Source organism: Carya illinoinensis, chromosome 1 (assembly GCF_018687715.1).
Source record: "Carya illinoinensis cultivar Pawnee chromosome 1, C.illinoinensisPawnee_v1, whole genome shotgun sequence".
In the NCBI taxonomy this organism is placed as follows: Eukaryota; Viridiplantae; Streptophyta; class Magnoliopsida; order Fagales; family Juglandaceae; genus Carya; species Carya illinoinensis.
The window spans coordinates 1,833,579-1,851,024 of NC_056752.1; the positions used below are offsets into that span (position 1 = coordinate 1,833,579).

The 17,446-nt window shown below is 34.7% G+C and overlaps 1 protein-coding gene across 2 annotated transcripts; it reads left to right on the forward strand.

Moving 5' to 3' along the window:
- The first annotated feature begins 666 nt into the window (after positions 1-666).
- Positions 667-4,085, forward strand: LOC122304977 (probable receptor-like protein kinase At2g23200). 2 transcript variants are annotated; one of them, XM_043117246.1, is made up of 2 exons: positions 667-3,668; positions 3,791-4,037. In XM_043117246.1, the coding sequence occupies exons 1-2, from the start codon at positions 1,442-1,444 to the stop codon at positions 3,811-3,813; spliced, it is 2,250 nt and encodes a 749-aa protein (XP_042973180.1). In that variant the 5' UTR covers positions 667-1,441; the 3' UTR covers positions 3,814-4,037. The 2 variants fall into 2 exon arrangements, with proteins under 2 accessions (XP_042973180.1, XP_042973171.1); XM_043117237.1 differs by having other exon boundaries at positions 669-4,085.
- Positions 4,086-17,446: the final 13,361 nt, after the last annotated feature.

Consider the following 17,446-nt stretch of genomic DNA (forward strand, 5'->3'; position numbering starts at 1 on the left):
CAGGAAAATCAACGTTTTAGTTATATATTAGAGCACCGACCTCTCTCTAGCAATTTTCGTTTTTGGGACTGATGCAAAGAAACCATTGATCTTAACCGTTAAAGTTGTTAGAAGGTTGCATTTTTTTTATTTTTTAAAGATAACTCCACTCCAATTTTATTACTCAGTACTATTTTTTTGGAGAGGAAATATTTTTAACCAAAAAATAGTTTGAGAATTATAATGATGTCTATTGTGTACTTTATATACCGATTTAAAAATAAAATAACTTTTTATAAAAATTAGAATTTGATCTTAAAGATACAAGTTCATAGATAACTATGAGAAAAGTATCTAATATACACCTCAATTTTGTCAATTTTGTGGTGATTTTCTTGAATTGGAGTTCATATATATATATATATATATAATTATCTAAAATTTAATTCACAACAAACAATTCAATGCCATTCTTGTAATGTTATTTAAAACATTTAGTGCGTTTTTCATTTAGATCTTTTAAGAGTTAAAATGAGAGAGAGAATGTAATACTAGGCCCATACTCAGAACCGGCCCAGGACGAGAGCCCACCCGCCAGAAACGACTTCGTTTTGACGTCATAAAGTACTTTTTCTTTTTCCTTTCTCCCCTCCCCCGTCGGTTGCTCGCTCACTCCCGATTTTCACTCCTTCCAGTCTCTACTTTCCCCACGTCTCTACAGTTTATTTCCTCACAATCTCTCTCTCTCTCTCTCTCTCTCTCTTCGTAAGTTTTCACCACCCCGCAATCCAGCCACGTTGAAGTCCCACGCGCAAGTTTTCCCCAGTGTCGCACCTCCCAGCCCACGCACGGTCAGGCCATGGAGGACCCTGTTATGGTCATGCTAGACACCACCTCATGCTGCCGAGGCCTCCGTGCTCTGTCCTGCAACACATCCAGCCCCAACCCTCTGCTCTAAGCCAAGCCAACCACTGTCGCACCCATCACCACCATTGTCGAACCCAACAACCCCCCGTCTTCCCCACTGTCACAGCCCACGGTAGACGCACAAACCGACAACCAACAAATCACCAACTCTCACCCTCCCATGGCTCGTTCGGCTAACCGCTTAGTACCCGCCGATGGCTCGGTTCAATTATTACTCAGGAATAGAACGTGCAGCTTTTTTCTAGATTAGATATCAATTATTGTTTTCCCATGCTATAGCACCAATATCTCTTTTACCCCTTTCTTTACTCTCTTGTGGTGGCTTCTCGGTTTCCCACCTCTTTTTCTTTCTTTCTTTCTTTTTGCCCTTCTTTATGAAATTAGTGGAATGATGACATATTTCCAAGTCATAGTCTTTCTTTAAGATTTCCACTACTATACATGTCCATCCATGAATTTCATGATGATCGCCAGCTTTATTCCATTTTCAGATATTCATAACCACTGAAAAGTAGCAATCCTTACCAGAAAATTTATGGAAGTTCTTCCCTCCCATAAGCTTCTTTTCCGACTCTGTCTCTTCATATCTCTTCGTATCTCCTCACTTCTGGTTCTCTCCTCAGCTTACTCTCCTCCTGATAATTACTTCATCAACTGTGGAGCACATTCCAACACCACCGTCGATAGCCGAGTCTTCGTTGACGACCGGGATTTCTTACTCGGAAAGGGAGAAACTGTCAAAAACAGCAACTCATCAACAAGCAGCTCACCTCTTTATCAAACGGCAATAATTTTCAAACACCCGTCTTTATATAGGTTTGACATCAACCAGGATGGCACATACATTGTACGCCTCCATTTCTTTGTTTTCTTGTCACATACTGATATGTCTGTTGCTCGGTTCAATGTTTCGGTTTCTGGGCTTGCTCGGTTCAATGTTTCGGTTTCTGGGCTTTCACTTTTGATGAACTATAGCTTCCGAAACGTTGCTAGTTCTCCAAAGATTGAGGAATTCTTGCTCACCATCCCAAAAGGTGAATTTAAAATCTACTTCATACCCTACGAGACATCTTCGGCTTTTGTGAATGCCATAGAAGTTTTTCTTGGCCCCGAGAGCTTCATCCCTGATGAGGCCCCTTACATTACTTCTCAAGGAGCTAAGAGTAATTACAGTCGTTTGAGCTCCAAGGTTCTGCATAAAGTCCATAGGATCGATGTTGGCGCCGACTCTACGTCCCAGCCCGATGAGTTATGGAGGAATTGGGATCCAGACAATGATTACTTACAGAGCCCAAAAAATGAAACATCTGATAAGTACAAAGATGAAACGCCTAATTACTTACCAGAAAGGATCACCAAGTATATTGCCCCAACTTTTGTGTATCAGACGGCGAAACAATTTAAAGATAGTAGCAGCAACTCTAGTTTTCCAAAGATAACTTGGAGTTTTCCTGTCAATAAGAATTCTAAGAACTTTCTTCGGGTCCATTTCTCTGACATAGTAAGTGCAACACCTAATGACTTGTGGTTCAATCTCTCTATCAATAGAAATTTCAGTTTGGAGATCAATCCTTACAATATAACAGAGAGGATGGGCGTTGTTCCATTTTACATCGATTTTGTGGTTGATTCCGATGGTTTGGGATTTGTGAATGCTAGTATCAGCCGAGTGGAAGACTCTCGGATACATAATGCCTTTTTGAATGGGTTGGAGATTCTGGAGGTAGTGAACCAATCAGGTTTCACTCCTCCTAGGGAAATTGAAGTAGGGAAAAAGAAACTCTCCCCTGCTATAATTGGTCCTGCATGTAGTGGGGCTTTTTTCATTTTGGTAATATTGGTGGTGTTGGGTTTGAAATTGAGGAAATCAGGGCATGATCATATTTTGGAAGTGCCTCTGTATGGAGGGTTTAGTTCGCACAACAGGTTGACTCAAAGAGGTCCTAATGCTTCCCTTGCTCCTAGTCTAAACCTTAGTTTAAGGATACCCTTTTCTGATATACTGAGTGCAACGAAGAACTTCAATGCAAAGCTATTGATTGGTGAGGGTGGATTCGGAAAAGTCTATGAAGGAACTCTTAAAAATGGTACTTTTAAAAATGGTACCAAAGTGGCTGTGAAACGAAGTGATCCAGGACATGGGCAGGGTTGGGAGGAATTCCAAACGGAGATCATGGTGTTGTCTCAGATTCGTTACCGCCATCTTGTTTCTTTGATTGGATATTGCGATGAATGGCATGAGATGATATTGGTTTACGAGTTTATGGAAAAGGGGACTCTGAGAGATCACCTCTATCATTCAGATGACAATTATGAGAGATCAACTTCAGTGTCTGAATTATCTTGGGAGCAAAGACTAGAAATCTGCATCGGTGCGGCAAAAGGTCTACACTATCTACACACTGGTCAGGCTGGAGGAATCATTCACCGTGACGTGAAGTCAACAAACATCCTGCTCGATGAACATTATGTGGCTAAAGTTGCTGACTTTGGCCTTTCGAAATCCGGCCTTCCCGATCCAGACAACTTCACCATGGGTGTAAAAGGTAGCTTTGGTTATCTTGATCCAGAATACCTTACAACCCTACAATTGACAGAGAAATCTGATGTATACTCATTTGGAGTTGTACTTCTTGAAGTTCTCTGTGCCAGACCGGCTATTATACAGTCATCTCAGTTGGATGAGGTGAACTTAGCAGAGTGGGGGATGCTGTGGCAAAAGAAAGACCAACTCGAGAACATTATCGATCCAATACTTGTTGGTAAAATTAAACCTAGTTCATTGAGAATATTTGGTGTTATTGTAGAAAAGTGTTTGAAGGCATTTAGTATTGAGAGGCCGACTATGCACGATGTGTTGTATGACCTAAATTATGCACTGCGGCTTCAACAAACTGGAATGCCTAGAGAGCCATTTGAGGATAGCACGACGACTACCATAACTTCATTGGAGTTGCAGCTTCCAGTCGTTTTGAACTTTCCTGTTCATGAAGACGATGGTGCACCCATTGGAGGGGATGATAGTTCTGATATAGAGATAAGTGAAGTCTAACCACTTGTTTGGGTAAGTACTGTCTGGTTTGTATTAGCACCTGAATTAATTGTAATATTTAATTATCGTTTTAAGAATAGACTTTTATTAATAGTTATCAAATCTAGTGTTCCTTGCATTACTTAAATTTTTATTGCCATGAATTTTGTAATACGCTTTAATTTGCAGTTTTGTGTTTAAATTCTAGATAGATGCCACAATATGACGTCTTGAAACACAAAAAGAAGAAGATTGAAACTATAGATATCATCATTCTATAATCTAATGTATCACATCTAACTAAATTTATTTTTATAAAATTGCATATTTATCTTATGATTATCATATATGAAAAAAAAAAGGTTATATGAAGAGAGACTTCCGCGTCTGATCTTCTTTTATTTTTATTTTTTTATTTTAATTTATTTTGACTGGAATGCTCATCTTACTTTTCCTTTTCTTCATTTTTTTCATATTACTTTTTCATAAAGCTGGAACCCGTCCAATATTTCAGCATTGGTGTGGCCCTCCATTTGAAATCAATTATTGACGTACGGGGATTAACTCGGAAGTATATATGTATATATATAGAGTCCTACTCATTCTTCTTACGTCACAAATTATACTTAATTTTTTATATTTCTTATATTTTTTAATAATTTATTTATCGTTCTTATACACTATATTTATTTTATTTTATTTTATTTTTTATAATAAATATGTAGTATATGAATAATAAATAAGATAATTATTTTAATAAAAATAAAATAGAATAAAAAATAATAATTAATAAAAAAATAATTTTAAAGTGGAATGATAGCATCGTGCTGAAAGTCATATTCCACGCAACTTATAAAAGTGCACGATTAGTGGAGATTACTGTACGTTCGAGCATTCAACATCAAGACTGAATTGCAATAAAAAGTAATGGTCAACATCAACTTTATCCCCTATCTTTTAGCTTTCCTTTTTTCCATTTTGATTTGGGCATACGTGATTCAAGATTCATGTACTCCCTTATATACGTTGCTTTTGGGTGCGTGGTCATGAGACATCAGCTTTATATATTCAAATCCTCAGCTGCACTTAACTCTCATTTAGAGGAAAGAAGTAATAACTACCATGTTACAAAAAGTATTGCTACGTTGACAAAAATAAATCTCAGATATCAATTTTTTAAAAATAAATATGTGAAACTTTTACATCTTAAAAATTATATAAATAGAACTTTAAAATTGTGGTATGAAATTGGTAATTTAATTTATTATATTTTGAAGGTCAATTATTTGTAGCGTACCTAACAGCAAACTCTTTATGGTATGAGCACTCGTCACTTCAAAATAGTGTTCGAAACATGCCTCAAAATTCTTACTTTTTTTTGTCAGTATTGTCAACATGATTCGTTTCCTCTCTTCTTTTTACCGTTTTGTTTTTAGCTTGGAAATGCGCTTCGAAGTGACATCGAATAAATACTTTAGCATTGCTGTGGGCCTGTGGCCCCCTGTGAAATGAATTATTGATGAGGAAATTAGCGGGTCACATCTCTTGACTCAGTTTGTTTTGAGCGTGTTTCACGTCACCACACACACCCAATCACTTAGCAACTAAAAAATAAATGAGATTTGGAGGTTTGTGAAAACATCTTAGGCATCTTGTCAGTGAAAATAATAAAGATTTCACTAATCATAAAAGAAGATGGACCCTGCTGTCACACTTTTTTTTTTTCTCTTTTTATTGATATTGGAAATTGGGAAGGGATCGAACTCAAGACTATTTTTGAGATTGGGTCTGTCATACTGAGTGATATAAATAGTCCTTAATATCTTTTGTTTGATGTGATAACTTCGTAATCGCATATTTTAAATTCAAGTTAGGAGATATACAAACTTTATTTATTAAAAATAAAGTAAAAACATCTCTTTCGAGGTTATTGGGCAGTTATCCTTTCGGTAATAAATGTTTATATCCTTCCAATGTCATGTACAAAGTTTTGAAAACTGTTATAGTGACGGTTTTAGTCGAGGTTTTAATATTAATATAGTTTTAAATAATTTATATATAGATAAATTAATTATATATATAATCTATATTTCAAAATAACAATAATACAAGTCTTAAATATATTTACAGCACTGCATAAATATTTACAATAAAAATAGACAACATAATCGTCAAGATTGAAGATAACTAAACAACAAAAATATAAATCCCATGTTCTCACGTAGAGTAATGATACAGCCACCGTTATATTGTCCTATTTTTGCTTCCTGCTTGACGTGGAAATGCTACTGTGGCATTTAGATTTTTTTATTCTTTTTTTAAACTCATTTATTTACTTCTTTCTTGGGATGTCCCTATTTTAGATTCCCTCCAAACCCCCGACTTGCTTCTCGACATGCTGCCTTCTTCTCCTCAACAGATTCCCTCTCCCCCGATCTCCATAACGGTGGTTGTAGCATTTTCTGTTGTGATTTTTACTCCATTTGTTCAGCCTTATCACGTTGTCCCTTGTTAAGTAGAGTCGGCAAAGCATATGTGGGAAAAAAATTAAAAGGGGAAACAAGTAACGCCATGGTTGCATTGGACCGAAGACTCTTGATCGAGAGTGCAAGTACAGTAACCCATAACAACGGGGCATGCAGGCCCAGTAGGTAACCATTGTTAAATGGCCATTCTCCATTTACTGAGTTATGAGTCTTCTATCTCACGTCAGGTAGCATATCTGTAACATTTGCGATTATAAATATTTTCCCGACTTAGAAATTCTACTGAAGAATTGGAGATAGAAAGAAATATGAAAGATGCATTAACATCGCTAATTTACATGATAGTTTTGAATATAACACGAGTAGCCTACTTACAAATTATTTATATTTGCCTAACAATTTCACAACTTTCCTTAAAAAAACAAAGAGAAAAAGTGGGAATGTATTTCCAGAGAAAAGAAAAGGGGTTGCATTTGAGGGAAGAAGAGAATACAATCCTTCCCGCTGTGAAAACAAAATTGGGAGTTCCCAAGGGCCTTTCTTTTGACGAGTTTAAAAGCTGAATTTAAAACAAAAAATTTCAAATTTGGAAGTTTGGAATATGGAAATTTCCAATTCATTTACATCTTTGAATCTGACTGGTCAATGAGTTAGACCTTCCCTTCCCTGTTAGAATATTTTAAATGTGGGCTGCTATTGATTGCTGCTTTATAAAAACGTGTTAGATATAAATAGCTCATAATGATATTTTGGTTAAACCCAATAAGTTATGCGATCATTTTGGGGTTTATTGCACCTTAGTAAAATAGGATTATATCTTATTTAAAATGTGGTTAATTGTATGTAGGCCTAGAAGTTCAAGGGTCTTATTCTGTTTTTCTAGACCCATTGGGTTTTGGAGTTTTTAATGGGAGGACTCCACATAAGACTTCTATATATATGGCTAGGTCCCCTCTCCTCTCCAGGTTTTGTGTCTTTTGGCTTGCCCCATTGATAGCTAATACTTTTGTGAGGAGAAGGAGGGGAAGAGTTGGCCACTAATATTTTTCGTGGGATTCCAATTTTGCTTTCAAGGTGGCTTCCGCAGGTATGATATCTATATTTTATAATCTTTTGTTTATTAAGATTCTTCTCTCTAGCATGTGTTTCCAGTTTCGATTTTTTTTTTTAACACTTGGTATCAGAGCCGGTCATGCTAGGATTAGAATCTTTCATATAACTTGGTATCATTTGTTGTTTCGTTTGTTCCGAAAGCAATGTTATTTGTATATTTCTTTGCTTCTCCGTGGGTTTTCTAATTCCATATTTGGTTGAAAAGTCAGATGATATCTTCATATTCTTCTTTTTCTTATTACTCCTGTCGTTATTGTTGTTTTTCCTTGTTAAAGATTATACGGATTACATTTAATTTGTAATTTTCTTTTAAGTTGATACCCATTATTTTAAAACACTGTATATGTGTTTTTCGGGTATTTTATATTGTTTTCCCTAAATTAATTTTATTTTTTGATCCAAGAATTGCAAGAAATTGAGAAAAATCCGTTTGAAAACCCTTTGACCCGAATTTCAGACCCGCGACCCGATTATGACCCGGCTGGAGGTAGAAGATGAATTCTCCTCCAGCCTTGTCAATGCCCACTTGCACCAAGTGGCGCGTGCGGCGCGTGACGACATATAGAGAGTGTTTTTTGCTCGTTTCTTTTTCCAGTATTCATTCACTCGCCCTATTAATTTTTTCTATATTATTTGAAAAAATTTTGTACGACCATAAGACACTGTTTTATAATTTAGAGCATTATTTACATTTTTTTTTTGGAGTTACAGTATACTGAAAATTGTGATACATTTTCTTGTGAATGTTCAATGCCTTATAAGATGTATGGATATGTGTACTCTCTCTAAGCATGAATGTGGATGCATGTTTTTTTTTTTTTTTTTTTTTTTGTAACTTATTATAAACATTCTTTTGTAAATACATGCTTGATCTGTTTATATTATTTTTGTCTATCAATCACATTTGTATTCTGACTTTGATTATGTCAAGTTGATGATTATGATTATCTTTTTTTGTGATTGAATTAAAAAAAAAAAAAATTGCACATAATATCTTGCCCAAAGGTGTTATTGTGTGTGATATTTTAGAAAATTGTGAGAAGTAGTTAATAAGATTGCATTAGTTTAGAAATTTCCTTCTGCCTAAAGGTGATGGTATTTTGAAAACTGATTTGAGTTTATTAATTTGTTTCTTTATATGTTTTAAGAGTACCTTATAGCATGTTGTTCAGTTAGTCCAAAGGTAACTTTACAATGATGCACCGAGGCTCTTACTGATATGTTTTAAGAGTACATTATAGTATGTTGTTTAGTCAGCCCAAAGGTGACTTTACAATGATACACCAAGGCTCTTATCGTAAAGAAGCTCATATGGTTCCGAGATTATTTCCGAGCTGTCTAATTAATAGCCCATATTAATTAGACAGATTTGTTATCATCCATTGATTGCATGCTTTAGTTTTGGATGATATTTGAATAATATGTATTATTTCATGTTTCCACAGTTTTGAGTGCCTCCTCTATTTCAAGTCAATTATCTGCTATTGAAACTTTGACTGGAAATAATTATGTGAGATGGAAAAGAGATGTAGAAATTGCACTTGGTCTTTTGGGTTTGGATTTTGCCTTGGAAGAGCAGTCTTCAAAACCTACTGATAAGAGCACTGCTGAATATGTGGTTGAGTATCAAAAGTGGGAAAGAGCTAACAGGCTTTGTTTAAAAATCATCAAACGTTCTATATCTGATTCCATTATGGGAGCTATTCCGGACAATGACAATGCTAAGAACTTTTTGGGTGCCATAGGACAAATGTTTATTGAATCTGATAAAGCTGAAACTGGAGACCTGATGGATAGACTGATGAGTATGAAATATGATGGTTCAAATGGAGTTAGGGAATACATTATGAAGATGATTCATATATCCTCTAAACTAGAAGCCCTTAAAATTCCCATTGCAGAGCCTTTTCTGGTATATCATGTTCTCAATAGCCTTCCTAGCCAGTTTAATCAGTTAAATGTTGCTTACAATGCTCAGCGGGATAAATGGGATCTAAATGATTTAATTGTGGTATGTGCCCAAGAGGAGTATAGGATGCGTCGTGAGACTGTTGAAACTGTGCAATTAGCTTTTCAGCCACAACAAAACAAGGGGTCTTCTCATAATCATAAGCCGAAGTTTCAAAAAGGTAATAAGTCACACCAAAATGAGCACAATAAAAGATTTGGAGGTCAGACTTCTGGTGGTTTTAAAGAAATTATAATGAATAGTGATCAGTGTAAGTTTTGTAAAAAGAAAGGTCATTGGCAAAAAGATTGTTTTAAGTTTAAGACATGGCTAGAGAAAAAGAAGAAGAAGAACTCGACAGGTATCTCCTTGGCCTTAGTTTGTTTTGAGTCTTCTTTGGTTGATGTACCTTTAAATTCTTGGTGGATAGACTCTGGTGCAAGTATTCATATTGCGAATTCGTTGCAGGGGTTCGTAAGCAAAAGGAGGCCAAGTGAGAATGAAGTGAGCTTGTGTGTTGGGAATGGAGTTCATGTGAATGTCGAGTTTATAGGAGTAGTAAAGTTATATTTGGATTCTGGTTTTTCTCTTGTTTTGGAGAACACAGTTTTTGTACCCACAATGAGACGGAATTTGATTTCTATATCAAAACTTGATAATTCTGGTTTTTCATTTAAGTTTGGTAATGGAAAAGTTGAATTGTTTTATGATTATCGTCTGGTTGGAAATGATCTCTTATGTGATGGTTTATATAGAATGTCTTTGAATTCTTTTGGTGAAGTCTCTTGCGTTACCAATGTAGCGAAGAAAAGGCCTTTAATCCGTGAATCATCTTCTATGTTCTGGCACAAGAGATTAGGGCACATTTCAAATGATAGAATGGAGAGATTGATAAAAGCTGAGATACTTCCCTCTCTAGATTTTTCAGATTTTAACACTTGTGTGGACTGTATAAGAGGAAAGTTGACTAAATCCACAAGGAAGGGTTCTACTAGGAGTGACAGTATTTTGGACTTAATACATACTGATATCAGTGGACCTTTACCTTCTACCATATGTGGAAATAAGTACTTCATAACTTTTATTGATGATTTCTCTCGATATGGATATGTTTATCTGATTAATGATAAATCTATTGCTCTTGAGAAATTTAAGATTTTCAAAATAGAAGTAGAGAAACAATGTGGAAAAAGCATTAAAGTTGTAAGATCTGACCGTGGTGGTGAATATTATGGGAAGTATGATGAATCTGGTCAAAATATGGGTGATTTTGCAAAATTTTTACAAGGATGTGGAATAGTGCCTCAATACACTATGCCTAGAACACCCGAGCAAAATGGTGTTTCTGAAAGACGTAATCGGACTCTGAAGGATATGGTTAGGAGTATGATGAGCAGAACAAATTTACCAGAATATCTATGGGGTGAAGATTTGAAAACTGCCATGTACATTTTAAACAGGGTTCCTAGTAAAGCTGTTTCAAAAACTCCTTTTGAATTGTGGACAGGCCGTAAGCCAAGTTTAGCTCATCTCAAAGTTTTGGGATGTCCAGCTGAGGTTAGAATTTATAATCCTCTTGAAAAGAAATTAGACCCAAAATCTACCTTTGGTTATTTTGTTGGGTATCCTGATAGATCAAAAGGATATAAATTCTATTGTCCTAATCGTGGTACCAGAATAGTTGAGTCCATTACTACTAAATTTTTGGAGAATGATGTTGGTGACAGTGGGAGTTCTGTATTGAAAGAATTTTTTGTTGAACCAGATCCAGTTGTTGTTTCGATCCCTGTTATACAAGAAAGAGTTGTTTCTCAACCAATTGAAATTATTAGTGAAGAATCTGGGCAACAAGAAGAACTTCCAACAGTGATTGAATCAGTTTCTGAGCCACAAGTGAGAAGATCACAAAGGGAAAGAAGGTCTGCATTGCCTAATGATTACATTGTATATTTGTCAGAAAGTGATTTTAATATTGGGCACATAGTTAATCCTATTACTTTTAAGCAAGCCTTGACATGTCCTGAGTCAGATAAATGGTTAAGTGCTATGGAAGATGAAATGAATTCTATGGAGAAGAATAGAGTCTGGGAACTTGTTGAAATTCCTCAAAATGCTAAGGCTATAGACAACAAGTGGATTTTCAAAAGTAAACTGGACTCAAAAGGAAATGTTGAACGAAAGAAGGCAAGATTAGTTGCAAAAGGATTTACTCAGCGAGAGGGCGTTGACTATACTGAAACATTTTCACCAGTTTCATCAAAAGATTCTTTTAGAATTATCATGGCACTTGTAGCACATTATAATTTGGAGCTTCATCAGATGGATGTGAAGACAGCGTTTTTAAATGGAGATCTTGGTGAAGAGGTTTATATGAGACAACTTGAAGGTTTTATTGAGAAGGGAAAAGAAAACTTGGTATGTAAGTTAAATAAGTCCTTATATAGCCTGAAACAAGCATCTCGACAGTGGTATTTGAAATTTGATGAGATTGTAACTTCTCTCGGTTTTGTTGAAATTAAAGTTGACCAGTGCATATATCGAAGGACTAGTGGGAGAAATTTTATTTTTCTCATTCTATATGTTGATGATATTTTGCTTGCTAGCAGTAACTTGGGATTACTTCATGAAACAAAGAAAATGTTATCTGCTAATTTTGAAATGAAAGATCTTGGAGAAGTTTCTTTTGTGCTTGGCATTGAAATTTGTCGTGATAGAGCTCGTGGTTTATTGGGACTTTCTCAGAAAGCTTATATACGGCGTATACTACAGAGATTTGAAATGCAAAACTGTGCACCTGGTGATGTACCCATTATAAAAGGAGATAAGTTTAACAAAACTCAATGTCCTAGAAATGAGTTCGAGAGGGAATCTATGAAGAATATTCTGTATGCTAGTACTGTAGGGAGTTTGATGTATGCTTAAGTTTGCACTAGACCAGATATTGCCTATGCAGTCAATGTTCTTAGTAGGTTTCAATCAAATCCAGGGCAAGAGCATTGGAAAGCAGCTAAGAAAGTTATGAGATACTTGAAGAAGACTGAATGTTATATGCTCACTTTCCAGCGTTCAAATCACCTTGAGGTGGTAGGCTACTCAGATTCTGATTTTGCTGGATGTCAAGATGATTTGAAATCAACCTCTGGTTATGTTTTTATGTTAGCTGGAGGTGCTATTTTTTGGAAAAGTGTTAAGCAAACTTTGGTGGCGTCTTCTACTATGCAAGCTGAATTTGTAGCATGTTATGGAGCTACTATCCAAGCTGTTTGGTTAAGAAATTTTATTTCTGGACTGAATGTTGTTGATTCCATCTTGAAGCCTATTACTATTTATTGTGATAACAGTGTAGCAGTGTTCTTCTCAAAGAATAATAAGAGCTCTAGTGGGTCCAAGCACATTGACATCAAGTATTTGGTGGTCAGAGACAGAGTTAAGGAAGGACAGACAAAGATAGAGCATATAAATACAGAGACGATGTTTGCAGATCCTTTGACTAAGGGACTTGCTCCTAAAGTTTTTAAAACTCATGTTGCTAATATGGGTATTGTGGAAACATTTGATGTTTTTGGTTAGTGGGAGTTACTTATGTAAAAAGAACTACGTTTTGGCTTGATCCCTTTACAGGGTACGTAGGCAACCCATATGTTATTTGGGTACAGCTTCTTTCAATAATAATATATATCTCCCATATCCATAAACTATGTTTTGAGCATGCATATGGCTTATGTCTTTTATTATGATTTTATTAAAATCTCGAGATACTATGGATAAAGACATAAGATGAGTCTCTTTTAGAGACATGTGGCTTCATTTTGAAGCATTATGAGGACTGATATGAATTAGCACAGCTTTTGATCACATTGGTGCTAAGATCATACTACATTCTACCACATTTGGTCGGAGGATGGGGATCCATGTCGATGGGGATATTAGCATTTGTAATTGTGGAGTGGTCTTACATCTTTTAAGTGGTGTAACGACTTCCATGTTCGATGTTGATATTCTTGTTGGACCGGATCGTGTTTTATAAGGTGCTATCATTTGAGCTGTTTTATGTGGCCACCTATGTTGTCTAACCCGTGAGTCTTTTTCAAAATAAGTTTTATTTTACAGCAATCAAAATTGCCCAAGTGGGAGAATGTTAGAATATTTTAAATGTGGGCTGCTATTGATTGCTGCTTTATAAAAACGTGTTAGATATAAATAGCTCATAATAGTATTTTGGTTAAACCCAATAAGTTATGCGATCATTTTGGGGTTTATTGCACCTTAGTAAAATAGGATTATATCCTATTTAAAATGTGGTTAATTGTATGTAGGCCTAGAAATTCAAGAGTCTTATTCTGTTTTTCTAGACCCATTGGGTTTTGGAGTTTTTAATGGGATAACTCCACATAAGACTTCTATATATATGGCTAGGTCCCCTCTCCTCTCCAGGTTTTGTGTTTTTTGGCTTGCCCCATTGATAGCTAATACTTTTGTGAGGAGAAGGAGGGGAAGAGTTGACCACTAATATTTTTCGTGGGATTCCAATTTTGCTTTCAAGATGGCTTCCGCAGGTATGATATCTATATTTTATAATCTTTTGTTTATTAAGATTCTTCTCTCTAGCATGTGTTTCCAGTTTCGATTTTTTTTTTTTTTTAACATTCCTTTCCCATGCTAATGCCACACTTGTCTGCTGGGGAGAAAAGAGGAAGGTGTCAAGATGCAGGTTGAGAGTTTGGAGGGAATCTGAAATGGGGGTATCTCAGGAGAAAAGTAAGTAAAGAGAAGCCACAATGCATTCCCGCGTCAAGCAAGAAAAGCGGTGGCTATAGCATTTTCTTTTCGCATATGGAGTAGTGAGATCTCTTGAAAAGTCAACATCGTATACTTAAAATACTAAGATGGGAGTTGTACATAGGTAAAAATTTAAAATGAATCTTGCTACAACCGCATGCAAAAGTTACTAATAGTGGCCATTGAATGGGTTATTATTATTATTATTATTATTATTATTTAAAAATACTTTCTTATTCATTAAGTTAAAGAGAGAGAGAATCGGTTGCCTTTTTTATTTGGAATTTCCATTTAAAATCTCTCTGAAACGTCAATATTGTACAGTACCAAAGTGGTAGTTGTGGAGTAGGTAAAATTTTGAAAAACCGGGACTTTGAGTTTCAAAATCACTCAACTACAAAAATGCCCTTTGGTACTAATGCTAATTACAAAATCACCATCCACCATCAACCTTCATTCTGGACCCATTTTTGTAAAAGACAATGCTAGGGATCCCGCTGACTTGTCCCGTTAACCTCTTTTTTTTTTTTGAATTTTTTTTTATAGAAAGATTAAGAAAATTATATTTAATTATATTGTGAATTTTATTCATTTTTTAAAAATATTTAAAAGTGTTAAAAAAATGATATGAAAAAAGTAAAAAAAAAAACATTTTTAAATATCATTTTTTTAACACTTTTAAATATTTTAAAAAAATAAATAAAATTCACAATATAATTAAATATAATTTTCTTAATCTTTCTGTAAAAAAAATTCAAAAAAAAAGGGGGAGCGGGACAAGTTAGTGGGATCCCCCAGCGGGATTCCTATCATCTTCCTTTTGTAAAACGGTCGAAAGATGAATTTTAAATGAGTATATACAATTTTGAGATATGCAATTATTGCGTATAGTTTTTTAAAAATAAAATAAAGCCTATCATAAAAAATAATTTTTTTTCATTTACATCTCAAACTTATATATTTTATCAAAAAAAAAAAAACAGTGAGTACAAAATTTACAGATCCTCAAATATAAATCATTTTTCATTTTGAATAATAAACTTTAGAATTGTGGTATGAAATTGGTGATATACTTTTTTTTTTAATTTGGAGGTAAATTATCTATAGCGTAGCTAATAGCAAACTCTTTATTGGATGAACACTCGTCACTTTAAAATGAATAATTCTATATGAAGAATTTTACACCACACCCACATTATCATTAAAATCCGTATTTATTTCTGATTTTTTTTTTCTAGGTATTGTCAACGTGATTCGATTCCCTCTCTTTTGTTTTTAGCTTAATGCACTTCATATTACTTGAAATGACACATCCAATTACTACTTTAGCATTGCTGTGGCCACCCTGTGAACTGAATTTTCCCATTTATCAATAGCTAATTGGAATGTATTAAAAGCTTCTGCCTAAAGTCATGACTTTTGGAGATAGAATGCCATATTCAATTAATAGTGAAAGATTAAATAATCACCTTATAATATAAATTATAACCACGTGTTGTAACACCATTATTAATAGTTTTTGCTATTTTACTTTCCAAACAAGAGAGATAAAAGAAATGGGAAGAAGACAATATTATTGGTGGGGTTAGGAAATTACGAATCCATCTTTTATAATTTTATTTTTATTATATTATATTTTTTACTACTTATAATAACTAAAAGGAAAACCATAATTCAAGGTTAACATCAACCTTCATGGCAACCAGGTTTTGAGATCCCGATGACATGAATTTCAGTTCTTATGATCAGATCTCACGCCAGGATTAACATTTTCTACTCTCTTCTGTATCATGAGTTCTATTTAAGGCAGACTCACGGCCTCAATTCGTATCAAACTAATTATTGATGGGACTTATTATTTTTAATTTTTTTAAAAAATAAATTAAATCATTCTGAATATACACCATATATTTAAACGCATATCTCAAAATATTTAAATTTAAATATATCTCAATAGGACCTATAAAATACTACTATTTATAAATCAATTCAAATCATCTGAAATCATATTAGTATCCAAACGTAGTCAAACTCCTTACTTGACAACATGCAAGTCAATGTAATAGTCATAGAACTCATTTCAGGTTAAATGTTGTAGAAAACAAATTGTTTTTTTTTTTAATTATTTTTATAATTAGACTAATATTGATATAGTTTTAAGGTGTGTAAGTTTGGTACACTCTTATTAAAAATAAGAGAAATCTATACACCACATCATTGTCTCATTATATATGATGTGATGCATTTATTACCATTTGATGATAAATAAGCATTTAATAAATTATCACATTTTACTTAGTAGAATGCAAGTAGGATGGTAATATGGTGTATATCATTTTTTTATTAAAAAATAATTTTTCATATGTGACCTAAATTTACCCTTTTTTAAAAATAAAAATAAAAAAGAGTAAAATTTTCACATCTTAGGACTAAGGGATGTACATTGAATCGTTTAAGCATATTATTTTGGATCTGGGCCGGAGGCAGTACACGACTTGCTTTTTAGTCCATTCCAGATTGGGTCGTCCCAACTTGCGATAGAGCTTCTAGCAATAATTTTTTTATTTTAAAGAAAAAGATAATCATGATTTGTTGTATCACTGATATAATCCGATCAGAAGTGCTATGTACAGTCGCCGCATACAGTCGGCGTAGAGTCGGCTGACGTGGCAATTAAAAATTAAAAAAAAAAAAGGTTAGTATAGAGCCGAAATAGGGTTACCATTTTCGGAATGAAATGTGTTTTCCCCCTTCTTGCGTTGCACAGGTGTGGTCTTCAGCTCCATTTCTCAAGGTCGTCTTCAAGCTCCTCTTTTGAAGATCCTCTTCCAAGCTCGTCTTCATTAGAGCAACAGTGTCCAGGTGTAGAAGTATTAGAAACTAGCAGCTCGGTTATTTTCATACATGCTTCTAGAGAAGTTTCAGACCGTGGAGTTGGTGAGTTGGGTTATGCGGCTTCGTGGTCTTCAAATTTTGAAGTGATATGTGTGGATATTTGTGTGGGTCTTCTCCCTCGTGTGGCTCATCGTCGTCATGTGGGTTATCTTCCTCTTGTGGGTCATCTTCAAGAGGCCGTAGCCACTACCATCGAGCTAGTCGTCACTGAACTGTAAAACAGTTCAGCAACTATACAATGGTAAAGAACGTATTTTGCGTTGCTCATGTTTATTGATTTCTTGGTTG